Source organism: Sceloporus occidentalis, unplaced genomic scaffold (genome assembly GCF_023333645.1).
Source record: "Sceloporus occidentalis isolate IW3139 unplaced genomic scaffold, rSceOcc1.0.p SCAF_7, whole genome shotgun sequence".
NCBI classification, from domain to species: Eukaryota; Metazoa; Chordata; class Lepidosauria; order Squamata; family Phrynosomatidae; genus Sceloporus; species Sceloporus occidentalis.
Window position 1 is genome coordinate 29,648,820 of NW_028316987.1, and position 13,566 is coordinate 29,662,385.

Genomic DNA, 13,566 nt, shown 5'->3' on the forward strand with positions numbered 1-13,566 from the left:
TCTTTGCACGCCAGTCATTGGACAGTAGCATTCATATAGTTTTCATTTTGTTCCTGTCTCTCTTTGCTTTTGCTTATCATCTTTGATTGCTTGAAGTGTTTCATCTGTCATCCAGTTTCTTCTCCTCCTTCTTGGCCAGTTATTATTTTTTTGCACACTCTGGTTGTGTCCCTGACTTCTGTTCATAGTTCTTCTGATTCCTAATCATCTAAACTTAATAGTGCAAATCTGTTTTTCACACTTTCTTTGAATTCTGTTGGAATGTTATCCAGATTATATTTTGACATGGTTACTGATTTGGTGTTCTTCATTTTTATTCTCATTTTGGATAATACAGTATTAATCCATTCCGCACCCCCCCACACATACCAAAATCCATGTATGCTCAATTCCCATTGTCCCCAATGACGGCGCGTGTGCATGCTTGCCGCCATTGGAGGCAAAAGTCCCTCTCCTCTCCTCACCTCCCCTCCCCCTCTTTCCCTCCCTTCTTCCTTCCTTCCTTCCTTCCTTCCTTCCCTCCCTCCCTGCTTACCTTTCCCGTGGGGGTAGCGGCGAGGAGGCCGAGACAGCAAGGTGGCCGGGAGGTGGTGCTGGAGGCCTTGAATGCCTCTAGGCTGGTGCTGCTGCTCCGCCTCCTTGCCACCACTGCAGAAGGGCTGGGGGGTGGTATTGGTGGCCAAGACGCCTTCCTTGATGGTGAGGATGCAGATCAGCAGTGCCAGAGGCCTTCAAGGCCTCCAGGACCGCCACCCAGCCTCCCTCGCTGCCACCAAGAGGCCTCCAGCACTGCCACCCAGCCCTTCCATGGCGGCAAGGAGGCTGGGTGGCGGTGGAGGCCAACCTTTGGTCTCCTCGCCGCCGCCACTGTGGGATAGCCTCCAGCACCACCACACAGCCTTTACATGGCGGTGGAGGTGGCTGCAACGAGGTAGAGCAGCAGCACCAGAGGCCTCCAAGGCCTCCACCATCACCTCCCGGCCTCCTTGCCACCACCACCGCAGAAGGGCCAGGTGGTGGCCTGGAGGCCTCTTGGCCTCCAACACCACCACCTGGCCTTTCCCATGGCGGCGAGGACAAGGTAAGCAGGGAGGGAAGGAACAAGGGAGGGAGGCGGGGGGGAGGAAGAAAGGAAGAAGGGAGGGAAAGAGGAGTGTGGTTATTGATTTGGGGGATTGTTGTTTGTTTTTTCTTTTGTAATATCACTGGTATGTTACGTTTGACGTGAAATAAAAAACCTGGCTGTTCATTGTGGAGCGGCCTCACCTGTCCCTTATATGTTGCCACTATTGTGTCCATCCCAAAGGCCCCTGCTGCATCCTCTGACATCAGAAGGGGGTGTCTAGCCACATGGGCGCAGCGAGGCACCTAGTTTCTGTCCTTATGAGCAGTGCAGGGTGCCTTTGGGATGAACATGACAGCAACAGAAGATCAATTGTGCAGCAGCAAGTGGCTGTATGAAGAATCAGCTGGCACCATGCCAGCCTATGGACTGACCCAGGTTTGGCCAGTGGTATCTTGCTCATCTGCTCAGGCACAAAGAGTGCCAGTGCCTCAAAAAACTACAAATCCTGGGATTCTGTAGGATGGTGCCATGGAAGTTAAAGAGGCATCAAACTGCATATTTCTCCAGTGTACATACACCCACAAAGAGAACCAGACAGGCTCTTTTATAAGTACCAGCAAGTAAGAGTGGTCAAGTAAGTAAAGGTGACCTTTATTAGTAGTGATACCTAAGCTGTAGAATTACTTTTTCTGGCATCATTTGTACCTATTATTATTTTAACAGGCAAAAAATATTTTCTTGGCTATTTTAATGCATCTCAGCTTTACAGTGTTGTTTCTCTGCAGTCCCCTCCTCACATGCCTGTACTGGATTTCAATCTTATTATTTTTGCAAGGGTTTTATTTCTTGGTATTACCTGCCCTGAGAAAGTTATTAAAGAGCACCCTATAAATGGTGTTTGTACATAAGAATCAACCAATTAAATGTTTGGAAAATTGTGTAGTTTTAATTTTTCTAACAAAATTGCTTAACAGGTTTTATTTTCAATTCTTTCCACTGAATAACCAGGGAGGATAACATTTGTTGTGACATCTTGATTCAGCTATAACAAAGACCCCTGAATACCACTCACATTTATAATACATCAAGAAACCAGCATGTGAAAATATGACTTGTTGACAGCATGTTGAATTATGTAAAAAGTGGTATTAAGAAGCAGAAAAAATGAATTTGTGCACACACCTTCAGTCCTTGTGTAATTCTTTTGACCAACTATTTGCCATGATGGACAACCACCCCATTGTTTAGCAATTTATTTCAGCCCTAAGTGCTCTGTGGCTACTTTCAGCACTCACCAAGAAAAAGAAAGTTTACACAGTTGGCTTTGCAAGAATAGCTCCAATGCTGATTTATTTTCAAGCTGCCTTGAAACCCATTTTGGGAGAAATGCAGAATATCAATCTAATAAATAATATTTCTTATTCATTTCCCCCATAGATCAAGGTAAAGAACAACAACAAATCAATAATGCACACTATCAGTTAAAACACATTAATTATAACCTGTAGCAGTGTAAAAGGACAAAAAATACATATACATTTTAAAATAATCAACATCATCTAAATTCACAATTTAAAAATCATCTGGATAAGCCTGCCGGAAGAGACTGGTCTTCAATGCTGTTTTAAATTCAGACAGCGTATTCAGCTGTCAAATCTCCTGTGTGGTAAAGTACTGGTTATGATCTATAAAGACATGTGCAGCTCAGGTCCAGGCTATTTGAAGGACCATATATATGACTACCAAGATTTCTAAAATCTTAAGGGGAAGACTTCCCTCAGGCCCGCCACCTTCCAAAACACATTTTTTGGGGGAAGTAGAGGGCTTCTCAGTAGCAACTCCCAGGTTGAGGAACTCCCTCACTGTCCAACTGCCAGCTAGTGAAAACTCTTCTATTTCAACAGGCTTTTAGGGACTGATTGCAGTGGGCTCTCAGTGGAACGCTATTATTGATTTTTATCTTCTTTTAATGACTTTTTAAAGGATTTTAATACTATACATTGTTTAACTGCATTTTCAATATAGCTTTTACATGTTTTTCCTGATGCTTCATATGTATTTTAATCTGCATTTGTTTTAAGTTTTGTATGCCACCTTGAATCGCATTACTGGGGAAAGGGTGAGATATAACTAAATAAATAACAACATTGATTATGATGACAATGATGGGCTTACAGTGTATGCTCCTGTAGATCTACCTATACCTTAACGATTTACTGTTCTAGCTTCTCTTTCCCATGTAATTTAACTAATCATAAAAAACAGAGCTCTTCAGACCTCACCAGTGCAGCTTGGGAGTTCATGTTTGCCTTGACTAACATGGGTCTATCCCAGATAGTCTCTGGGCTGACACACTGTGCAGGTCACACCCTCAATACCATCTTTTGCACGGATCAGGAATATCCGTGGGCGGAAATGATTTCTACTTCCGCTCTGTCATGGACGGATCATTTCCTGGTCAAGATTGGACTGAAGGCAACTATGCCCAATCTCCTCTGGGGTGGTGGGCCTATTAGAATGGTCCGCCCTTAAAGGCTGATGGAACCCTAAAGGTTCCAAGAAGCCCTAGAGGGTTTAATGGATGGCAACATCGGCGACTCTGTCGAAACCTTGGTCACTACTTGGAATAAAGATCTTTCCAAGGCTATCGACACAATCGCTCCCAAGCGTCCTTTCCAGCCCGCTCCGAATCGAAATTCTTGGTATACTGAAGATCTTAGAAGGATGAAGTGGGCTGGACAATGACTAGAGCATCGCTGGAGGAAGACTCGACGTTTATCTGACAAGACACATCATAGTACTTTTCTTAAAGCCTATCGAGTGGCAATAGCTGCAGCAAAGAAGTCTTTCTACTCTGCATCTATTGTGTCTGTGAAGTCTCGTCCAGCAGAGCTTTTCAAGGTGGTTAAGAAGTTGACTCAAACTCCTTCCATCTTGAATCCTCTTTTTCAATCCACGAGAGCCTGCTGTGACGCTTTTAATGACTACTTTGCAGATAAAATCTCTCAGATAAGGGCTGACTTAAGACGCTGGCATTAGCACAGAGTCAACGAGAGGTGTCTAGTGACTCCGCTAATGAGGTTATCTTGGATCAATTTCAGTCTATGAGTACTGATGACATAGACAAGCTGCTAGGTAAGGTAAAAAAAGACCACCTGCCTCCTCGAACCCTGTCCATCGTGGCTGGCCATCCAGGGAGGTGAGGCAACTCTGAAGCTGTTACAATCTATAATCAATGCCTCCTTCAGGGAAGGTTGTTTTCCATCTAGTCTAAAACCCATCCTAAAGAAACCTTCCCTTGATTCCCTGGACAAAAACAATTATAGACCAGTATCTCTACTCCCCTTTCTGGGTAAGGTGATTGAGAGGGCAGTTGCAAACCAGCTCCAAGCAGTCCTTGGATGACACCAATTATCTTGATCCATTTCAAACTGGCTTCAGGTCGGGATACAGAGTTGAGACTGCCCTGGTCACCTTGGTCGATGATCTCTGTCTGTGCATCGACAGGGGAAGTGTGGCCCTGTTGGTGCTCTTGGACCTCTCAGAGGCTTTCAATACCATAGACCGAAAGAACTAGGAATTGGAGGCACTGCTTTGCAGTGGTTCCGGTCCTATCTCTCGGGCAGCTTCCAGATGGTGTTGCTTGGCGACAGTTGTTCAGCCAAGAGGAAGCTCAGTTTGGGTGTCCCTCAAGGTGCGTTACTGTCGCCAATGCTATCCAACATTTACATGAAGCCTCTGGGTGAGATCATCTGGAGACATGGGGTGGGGTGCTATCAGTACGCTGATGACACCTAAATCTATTTCTCTATGTCTCGGACTGTTTCAGTGATCAAGGAGGGCATCTCTCCTCTGAATGACTGCCTGAAGTTGGTAATGGATTGAATAAGGGAAAATAGACTTAAGTTGAATCCAAACAAAATGGAGGTACTCATGATAGGTAACCCCAACCTGGGTATGGAGATAAGTTCACCAGTCCTAGATGGGGTCACACTTCCCCTTAAGGACTGTGTCCGCAGCTTGGGGGTGCTCCTGGATTCGTCGCTTCATCTGTCCTCTCAGACTGATGCAACAGCCAGGAGCACCTGTTATCAGCTTCGGATGATACGCCAGTTGCTCCCCTACCTGGAGCAGAGGGACCTAGAAACAGTTGTACATGCCCTGTTAACCTCTCGTCTTGATTTCTGTAATGCGCTCTACATGGGGCAACCCTTGTGACATGTCCGGAAGCTTCAATTGATACAAAACATGGCAGCCAGACTGGTCACCAGAAAATCTAGGTTTGATCGAATTACACCTATTCTAACACTGTTAGAATTACACTATTCTTACACTGGCTGCCTATTAGCTTCCAGGCTCAGTACAAGGTGTTGGTTATTACCTACAAAGCCCTACATGGCCTGGTTCCAGTTTACTTGAAGGAATGCCTCCACCCATATATTCCTTCCCGTACACTCCGTTCCTCCAGGAAAAAAAATTTACATCCAAAAAAGACCAGATTGTCTGTGACCTCCCAGAGGTTTTTTTTCTGCTACGGCTCCCAAAGCTTGGAATGACCTGCCGGAAGAGATTCGCCAATTATCCTCATTGGAGGCTTTTAAAAAAGCGACAAAAACCTTTCTATTCCAGCAGGCCTTCCCTCAGTGATAACTGCCCAGAACTGATGCCATCTGTCCTTCCTACTATATCTCCTCATCATTCATGGATTGTAGAATAATCTTGTAGTGTTGTATTGTTATTATTATTATTAACCTTTATTTATGAAGCGCTGTAAATTTACACAGCGCTGTACATACAATCTTTTAGTTAGACGATTCCCTGCCCTCGGGCTTACAATCTAAAAAGACAACACACAGAAGGAGAAGGGAGTGGTGGAGGGAAAGGGCAAGAGGTCCAGCAGTTCCTCTCTACCTCCAAGGCCTGGACCAAGGGAGATGGACTGGAGGGAGGGCGAGGCTTCATAATGAATGGTTAATCATTTTCCAGGGAAAATACATACTCTCAAGTAGGATAAAACATATACAGTACATAGCAATACAGGAAATGGTTCAATAAACAGGCACCACAAGAACATCAAATAGTAAGCGACAATTATGCAATGCCTGGGAACGCTTCTCTGAACAGGATGGTTTTCAACTCCGTTTTGAAGCTGGTTAAAGAAGTGATGGCTCTTGCTTGTGGGGGAAGAAGGTTCCAGGAGTGAGGGGCAGCGAGTGAAAAGGGGCGAATCCGGGATGGGGCAGAGGAAATCCTGGGCTGAGACAGCAGACCTTGACTACCAGAACGGAGGGCCCGAGTGGGAAGGTGAGGAGAAAGAAGGTCTGATAAGTAAGGAGGGGCCAGACCATGGAGGGCTTTAAATGCCGACAGCAGGAGCTTATACTGAATACGGAAAGGGAGGGGGAGCCAGTGAAGGGATGCCAACACAGGAGAGATGTGGTCAGAGCGGTGGGTGGAAGTGATAATGCGTGCAGCTGAATGCTGAACAGAGATTAAAGGACGGAGGTGAGAAAGAGGAAGCCCAGCCAGGAGGACGTTACAGTAATCAAGTCATGAGATCACTAGGGCATGGACCAGGATCTTGGCAGCAGAGGCGGAGAGATATGGTCGGATTTTGGCAATATTGTACAAAAAGAATCTACAAGCCTTGGCTGTGGTCTGGATCTGAGGGATACATGACAGAGAAGAGTCAAAGATAAAACCAAGACTGCGGGCTTGCTGGACTGGTTGAATAGAAATGTTGTCCACAGAGACAGAAAAGGAGTGTTGAAGGGTGGGCTTAGGAGGAAAGACAAGAAGCTCAGTCTTGGACATGTTGAGCTTCAAACGCTGATGGCACATCCACTGCGAGACAGCTGTGAGGCAGGACGAAACTTGCTGTTCAAGCCTTGGAGAAAGGTCAGGGGCAGAAAGATACAACTGGGTGTCATCGGCATACAGATGGTAGGAAAAACCAAAAGAGCTAATGAGTTTTCCTAAGGACAGTGTGTAGAGAGAAAACATAAGGGGACCCAGAACAGAGCCCTGGGGAACTCCGACAGATAAGGGAACAGGAGATGAAGTCTGACCTCCTGCAACCACTGCAAAGGATCTGCCAGACAAGTAAGATCTAAACCAGTCGAGAACAGAGTCTGAGAACCCAAGGTCAGAGAGTATATCAGCTAGAAGACAGTGATCAACGGTGTCAAAGGCTGCAGACAGATCAAGAAGGATGAGAACAGAGTAAAGGCCATTAGCCTTGGCCTGTAAAAGGTCATTCGAGATCTTGGTGAGAGCTGTCTCTGTAGAATGCCTTGGGCGGAAGCCAGACTGAAAGGGATCGAGGATGGAATTGGCTTCAAGAAATTCAAGACAGCGTGAATAGACAACCCGTTCCAAAACCTTAGCAAGAAAGGGAAGAAGAGAAATCGGACGATAGCTAGACAAAGAGGGGGGGTCAAGAGAAGGTTTTTTCAGAATTGGGGAAATGAGAGCATGTTTGAAGTCCGAAGGGAAGGAGCCTGTAGAGAGAGAAAGATTGAAGATATGGAGAAGCGAGGGCAGAAAGGAGGGAGCTATAGAGATTAGAAGACGAGTAGGAATTGGATCAAGGGAGCAAGTTGCAGGTTTGGAAGAGTTCAGAAGTGAAGAGAGTTCATCCAAAGAGGCAGGAGGAAACACAGAAAATTTGTCAGGCGAGGGTGATAGAAGATTAAGAGCAGAAGAAGAATCGGGGGGGACTATCTCAGAGCGAATAATGGAAATCTTAGAGATGAAATAATTAGCGAAGTCATTAGGAGAGAATGATGAAGAGACAGGAGGAGAGGGAGGTTTAAGCAAAGTGTTGAAGGTGGAGAACAAACGCTGTGGGCACCTCTCATTGGCGGAGATCAATGATTTGTAATAATTCTGTTTTGCCATAGAGAGGGCGCGTGAGAAGGAAGAAAGAACAAATTTGAAATGGATAAAATCAGCCCACTCTTTGGACTTTCTCCAAAGACGTTCGGCCGCTCTAGAGCAGGACCGGAGAAACTTAATGTTGGGGGTAAGCCAGGGCTGAGGTCTAGTCTTAGAGGAAGAAGTGCGTAGAGAGACAGGGGCAAAATGGTCAAGAGTTGAGGAAAGAGTGGAGTTAAATAAAGACATAGCTGAATCAGCAGAATCCCCAAGATTTAGGGAAGAGAGAGAAGAATCCAGGGTCAGACCAAGATGGTTAGAGTCAACAGATTGAAGATCACGAAAATGGCGTTTTATATATATATGTTATATATTTATAACATATATAATATATATTATATATGTTATATATTTTAATCATGTTTTATGTTAATTTTTATAGTTTGGGAGAGATGGTGGGGTCAGGGTTTTGTGGGTTTTATTGTTTTTATATTGTGTATCATAAACTCTGTTGTTACCTGCCTCGATCCCCAAACGGAAGAGGTGGGATATAAATAAATATTTTATTATTATTATTATTATTATTATTATTATATAGCTAGGACTTTTAAAAAGCAAATACACAAGGCAAGTTATGCAAATAATACCATATTACTGAAACCTAACATTTTGCAATTTAAAGGTGTAACATGCTTTTAAAACAGGTGTACACGCTACATCAAAAAACTCACAATGGAACACTTTCAGCAGAAAAGTGAAGCTAAGCTCTAAAATCTCCACTCAGATATCCAGCTTTTGAAATGTGTGTTCAATTCTATATAAAACCTCATCTGGTTGGTTACTATCCTGTCACAATTGTTTTTGTTGGAACACTTGTGGTCCAGTCAATCAGAATACATGAAATGAATATGATGAAACAAACTCACATACTGACAAGCACATTTGGCTATGTGACAACGTCAAAGTACAACAGGAGTTGGAAAAATGTATTGCTCAAAAGAAATGTGAGTGCACTTAAGACTCACCAGTTTCAAAAGCTACCAGTTTCAAAAGCTACCAAGTTAGCCATAGCAAACTTTTCATATTAATCTCAATGGGGGTGAAATACAATTAACTTGCTCAGGATCTAACCTTATGGTTATGTTCACATGGAATGAAAACTGGAAAATCTGAAGAGTTCTGGCTTACAATAAAATATCTGTATGTGGGTATATATAGTCCATCTGTGCCCTCTTTGCTTTAGAGTTTAAGATTAAAAGTCCCTTAGGATCTCTAGCATGGTAAATTATCAGGAATTGGGGAAGCTGCAATTCAACATGTAGAGGTCCTAGACTGCCTATCCATACCTCAGGCCCTATTTTGTTCCTCTGATTGAAGCCAGGAATTAGAAACCAAGCATAATCCCTAGTGAGTGATTCAAGTTTGTGAAGTAAGCAATAAAACAGGAGCCCTGGTAGGGATGACCATTTCTAATTTGTTTAGCAATTACACTAGCAAGGGAAGCAAATATATTCATTCACAATAAGCCAGAGTTCTTCCAAATTGTGGCTTATCATTCCATGTGAACATAATAGATGGGGGTTGACTTTGCTCTAAATGGGCACTGTAGAAGTGCTTCAAATACATTAAAACTTTGCTGCAGCTTTCCCCCCATGAGATTTGAAATTTTGGTCATCTGACCAAAAAAAGATGACATTTTGCAGGAGACAAGATATCTACAAGCAAGAAATAAAGTGTACATGTTAATTACATATCTATAGTAGCATCTTAAAATTCTATTAGCATTATTTATTGTGCTACACTACAACAAAGGAACCCCATAGACTCTAAGACCAAATTTTAGATATTCTGCTATAACAATTGAGTTGCCTTAATGCATTTAAAAAGATTTTAATCAACATAAAATATGGCCACAATTAATGTTAGACAATTACTATATAAATATTAGCGAGCATTTTTATAGTACTTACAAAAACTCCAGGTACTATCTCAGAAGGGCAAATATATCTTCTGTCTCCTAAAGGGGGGAATGCTACCTCTAAGATAGTGATTGAAGCAATATGTTCATATTTCATCTAATGTCACAGTATTTTTCCTACTTTATTATAATGAAATGTATGCAGATTTCATCAATTCATAGATCACATGTGATTTATCAACTCATATTTATAAGCAACAGCCCCAATTATTAAAGAACAGAGGTTGCAAACCAGAAACATGTATTTTTTCTGCCCCTCCCTCAAAGATATGTCTCTCCATTTTAGGAGCAAAGAAACCAAGAGGGAGAAAAATGTGCAACACCTGGCAGGACCAAAAGAAGTCACAGTAGGCTACATTTCATTGCTATAGACAGGAAAACAAAAGTACCTGTACCTCAAGATTTATAATATTCCTTGTACATACTTTGCCTCAAAAATTACCATCTGAAGACTGAGAACACAGGTAATAGTACCTCAAAGTTTTTGGCTACAATTTTATCGAACTAATTTGTGAAATCTCGCCCTGAAATAAATTTGGTGACTCAAACTCATGCTTTTTCATTACTCGACAGTATATTTTGAGAGTACTGAATTACATTTAAAGACTCTACCAGTTTCCCAGATCACATTAACCCCTGCTAGTATCTTCTTTTATTACATACTAAAAATTTATCCAGCTTCAACCAAACTCAAAAAAGAGAAATGCTGAGTTCATTAATCAAAGCAGTGGAAAGTTGTCAAAAGTCAGGGTTCCTCAAAATGAGATGCAAAATAAAAATCAAGAAGAGGATATTATGCAGCACTTTAAGAACGAAAGCCAATATAGCAGAAGAAGCAAGTAAATAGAAAATAGTATGAATTTCATCATAAATATATCTGCTTTTAATTGAGGACCATGTTTTGATTAATAGATTAACTTTAATGTCAAACATTAAAGTGTCAAACACTTATTAAAAACAAAATTACAGTCACATCTCTAATGATAAAACAATTTTGGACAAAAAGTATATACACAGTGAGCTTCAAGGAAGATTTGCAAGTGCCAAATAACAGCCTCTACTGGCTAAAGCATGCTGGATTCAAGGTTTTGGTTGTGGAGGTGGTACCCTGATATCAACTTTGCAACCTTTCCCACACTATCTAATTACTTAAGGAAATACATGCCATATTAACGAGTTAAATTTATTTCCTCACTGCATATTCTATTTTAGGATCATGTACTATCACAGCCAGAAGACACAGGAGCATGTAAAACACTTTAAAAGATCAGAGCACACAGCTTATCAGCCCAGCTCTCGATTAATGCAAAGACATAGCCATGTTAATCTCAAAAGTGCTACAAGTTCCTTTGCTGTCGATTCGTCTCATGGAATCACTGAATATTTAAAAAATTATTAATTACTTGCTAATTAGCTTACTTGCTGTTCACCGCTATGATCTTTGGAATAGTGGTATATAAATAAAACAAATTATTATTATTAAAAACGTATCTGATGAAGCAGAATGCAATCAATAAAAGCATATACTATCTATGTGTTGTTTGCCTTCAAGTCGTTTTCAGTTTATGGCGACCCTATCACAGGGTTTTTTCTTGGCAAGATTTCTTCATAAGGGATTTGCCATTGATTGCCATCCTCTGAGGCTGAGAGACTGTGACTTGCCCAAGGTCATCTAATAGGTTTTTCACAACCGAACAGCGATACGTACACTCATCCCTCCATATTTCACAGAATCATAGTTGGAAGAGGCCGCAAGGGCCATCCAGTCCAACCCTCTGCCATGCAGGAACTCTCAGTCAACGCATCCCCTGGCCATGACTTTTGCAGCTTCGATGATTGGTGGATGGTATTAGTACGTTCTCTCTGGGGATCTCTAGGTCCTCCGCTGCAACTCTATGGCCAACTTTAACCAAAGGTTGCTCTGAAAGACCCAGAGATCCCTGGAGGGGACACTCTGCCAGGCCTCTGCAGCTCCTCCAGAGCACTTCTATGGTCGATGTCTGGCAGATGGAGGACCCAGAGAGTCCTAGAGGTGTTCTTCTCTCAGGTAAAGGACATTTTTGTTACTTGCGGCTTTTCCATTTCCATGGGGTCCTGTGCCCAGCCCCTGCGAAGGTGGAGGACGAGGGCGAACGTGTGTCTAGTACTTAACGTGCCACAAGAGTTCATCATTTCCGGTTTAACAAACTGACCTGGCTGTATGGAAAGAGCCTGAACTGGTTCTTAAAAGTTACATTGAAATCAATTTAAATATTTGAAGGGATGTCATATTGAGGAGGGAGCAAGCTTGTTTTCTGCTGCTCCAGAGAACAGAACCTGGAACAATGGATGGAAGCTACAGGAAAAGAGATTCCACCTGAACATTAGGAGGAACTTCCTGACAGTAAGGGCTGTTCGACAGTGGAATGCACTTCCTCGGAAGGTGATAGAGTCTCCTTCCTTAGAGGTCTTTAAACAGAGGCTGGATGGCCATCTGTCGGGGATGCTTTGATTGGGATTTCCTGCATGGCAGAATGGGGTTGGACTGGATGGCCCTTAAGGTCTCTTCCAGCTCTATGATTCTATGAATCAGATTAAGAAAGCGGAGTAACGGGGTTAATCAAGGGGGGGGGCATATAAGAGACAAAACTTAGTTGATCGCACTCGGGAGATGCCAAAGTAAAACGGGCTCCGCTCTGGGCCCCACAACAAACTCCAGCTCCCAGAATTCCATAGCCCTGAGCCGCACAAAGAGTGAAAGCGGTTTCAAAGCGGATTATTTGTGCAGCGCGCGGCGGAGAGGAGAGAAGGGAGCGCTGCTGGGCTTCAGCTCGGACCTGGCTTCCTCCTCGTCCTCCTCGTCGTCCTCCTGCTGGGCCTGCGCGCGAGACTGGGGCCTACAATGGAAGGAGCCTTGGCTGGAAGCGAGGAGGGCGAGGGCAGCGGTGGCAATGGCCGCCTCCCTCCCTCGGCCCCCCTTTTCCTCCGCCTGGTCCACCGTCCGCCCACCGCGCCCTGAGCCCCTCCTGAGGCGGCCTGGCCTCGCTGCGCCACAACCAAGGCCCGGGCCTGGCGCGTCCCTCCGACCGGCCTCCCTCCCTCCCTCTCTCTCGCCTCCCTTCTGCCGCTCCCTGGGCCTTTTTCCCGGGCGAGAGGGGCCCCTCACTCACTCGCTCGCTCGCTCGCTCGCCCAGAGGCCTCCTCGGCGCCCGTCCCCGCAGAGCCAGCCCCTCGCTCAGTCAGGCCCCGGTAGCCTCGTCCCTCCGCACCCAGAAGCCCTCCCCTTCCGGATCCGCCAGGGCTCTGGGCCTCGCGAGCTTCGTCGCCGCCCCCGGCCTCCTTCGGCGGAAGAGGATGGAGCTCGGCGGCTGAGCAGGCCTCAAGGAAACAACCCCAGTTTGAGTCTGCTTTAACTGCCCTGGTTCAGTGCTAGGGAATCATGGGAACTGTAGTCTTGGAAGGCATTGGGCCTTCTCTCTCAGAGAAAGCTCTGGGGCCACAATAAACTACCGCTCCCAGGATTCCCTAGCACTGAATTAAGGCAGTTCAAGGAGTTCCCTGTGTCCCTGTTCTTGGTTGTAGTTTACTTCCGCATCACAACCCACCCGCTTCATCATCACAGTTATTGCACATTGCTTACCAGGAGATAGATATAAACACACACACA

General features: G+C 44.2%; 2 protein-coding genes across 2 annotated transcripts in view; one reads left to right on the top strand and one right to left on the bottom strand.

Annotated features, from left to right (window-relative positions):
• LOC149309467 (histone-lysine N-methyltransferase EZH2) overlaps positions 1-10,350 on the top strand; it is a 204,488-nt gene extending 194,138 nt beyond the window's left edge. Inside the window, exon 18 of the mRNA XM_089532509.1 lies at positions 10,207-10,350. Within this exon, the coding sequence (XP_089388635.1) occupies positions 10,207-10,329 (123 nt within the window). The 3' untranslated portion in view covers positions 10,330-10,350. The remainder of the gene's footprint in view (positions 1-10,206) is intronic.
• LOC149309468 (cullin-1) overlaps positions 1-13,192 on the bottom strand; it is a 77,910-nt gene extending 64,718 nt beyond the window's left edge. The window contains exon 1 of the mRNA XM_089532515.1: positions 13,070-13,192. The gene's annotated coding sequence lies outside the window, so the exon portion shown is untranslated. The remainder of the gene's footprint in view (positions 1-13,069) is intronic.
• Positions 13,193-13,566: the final 374 nt, after the last annotated feature.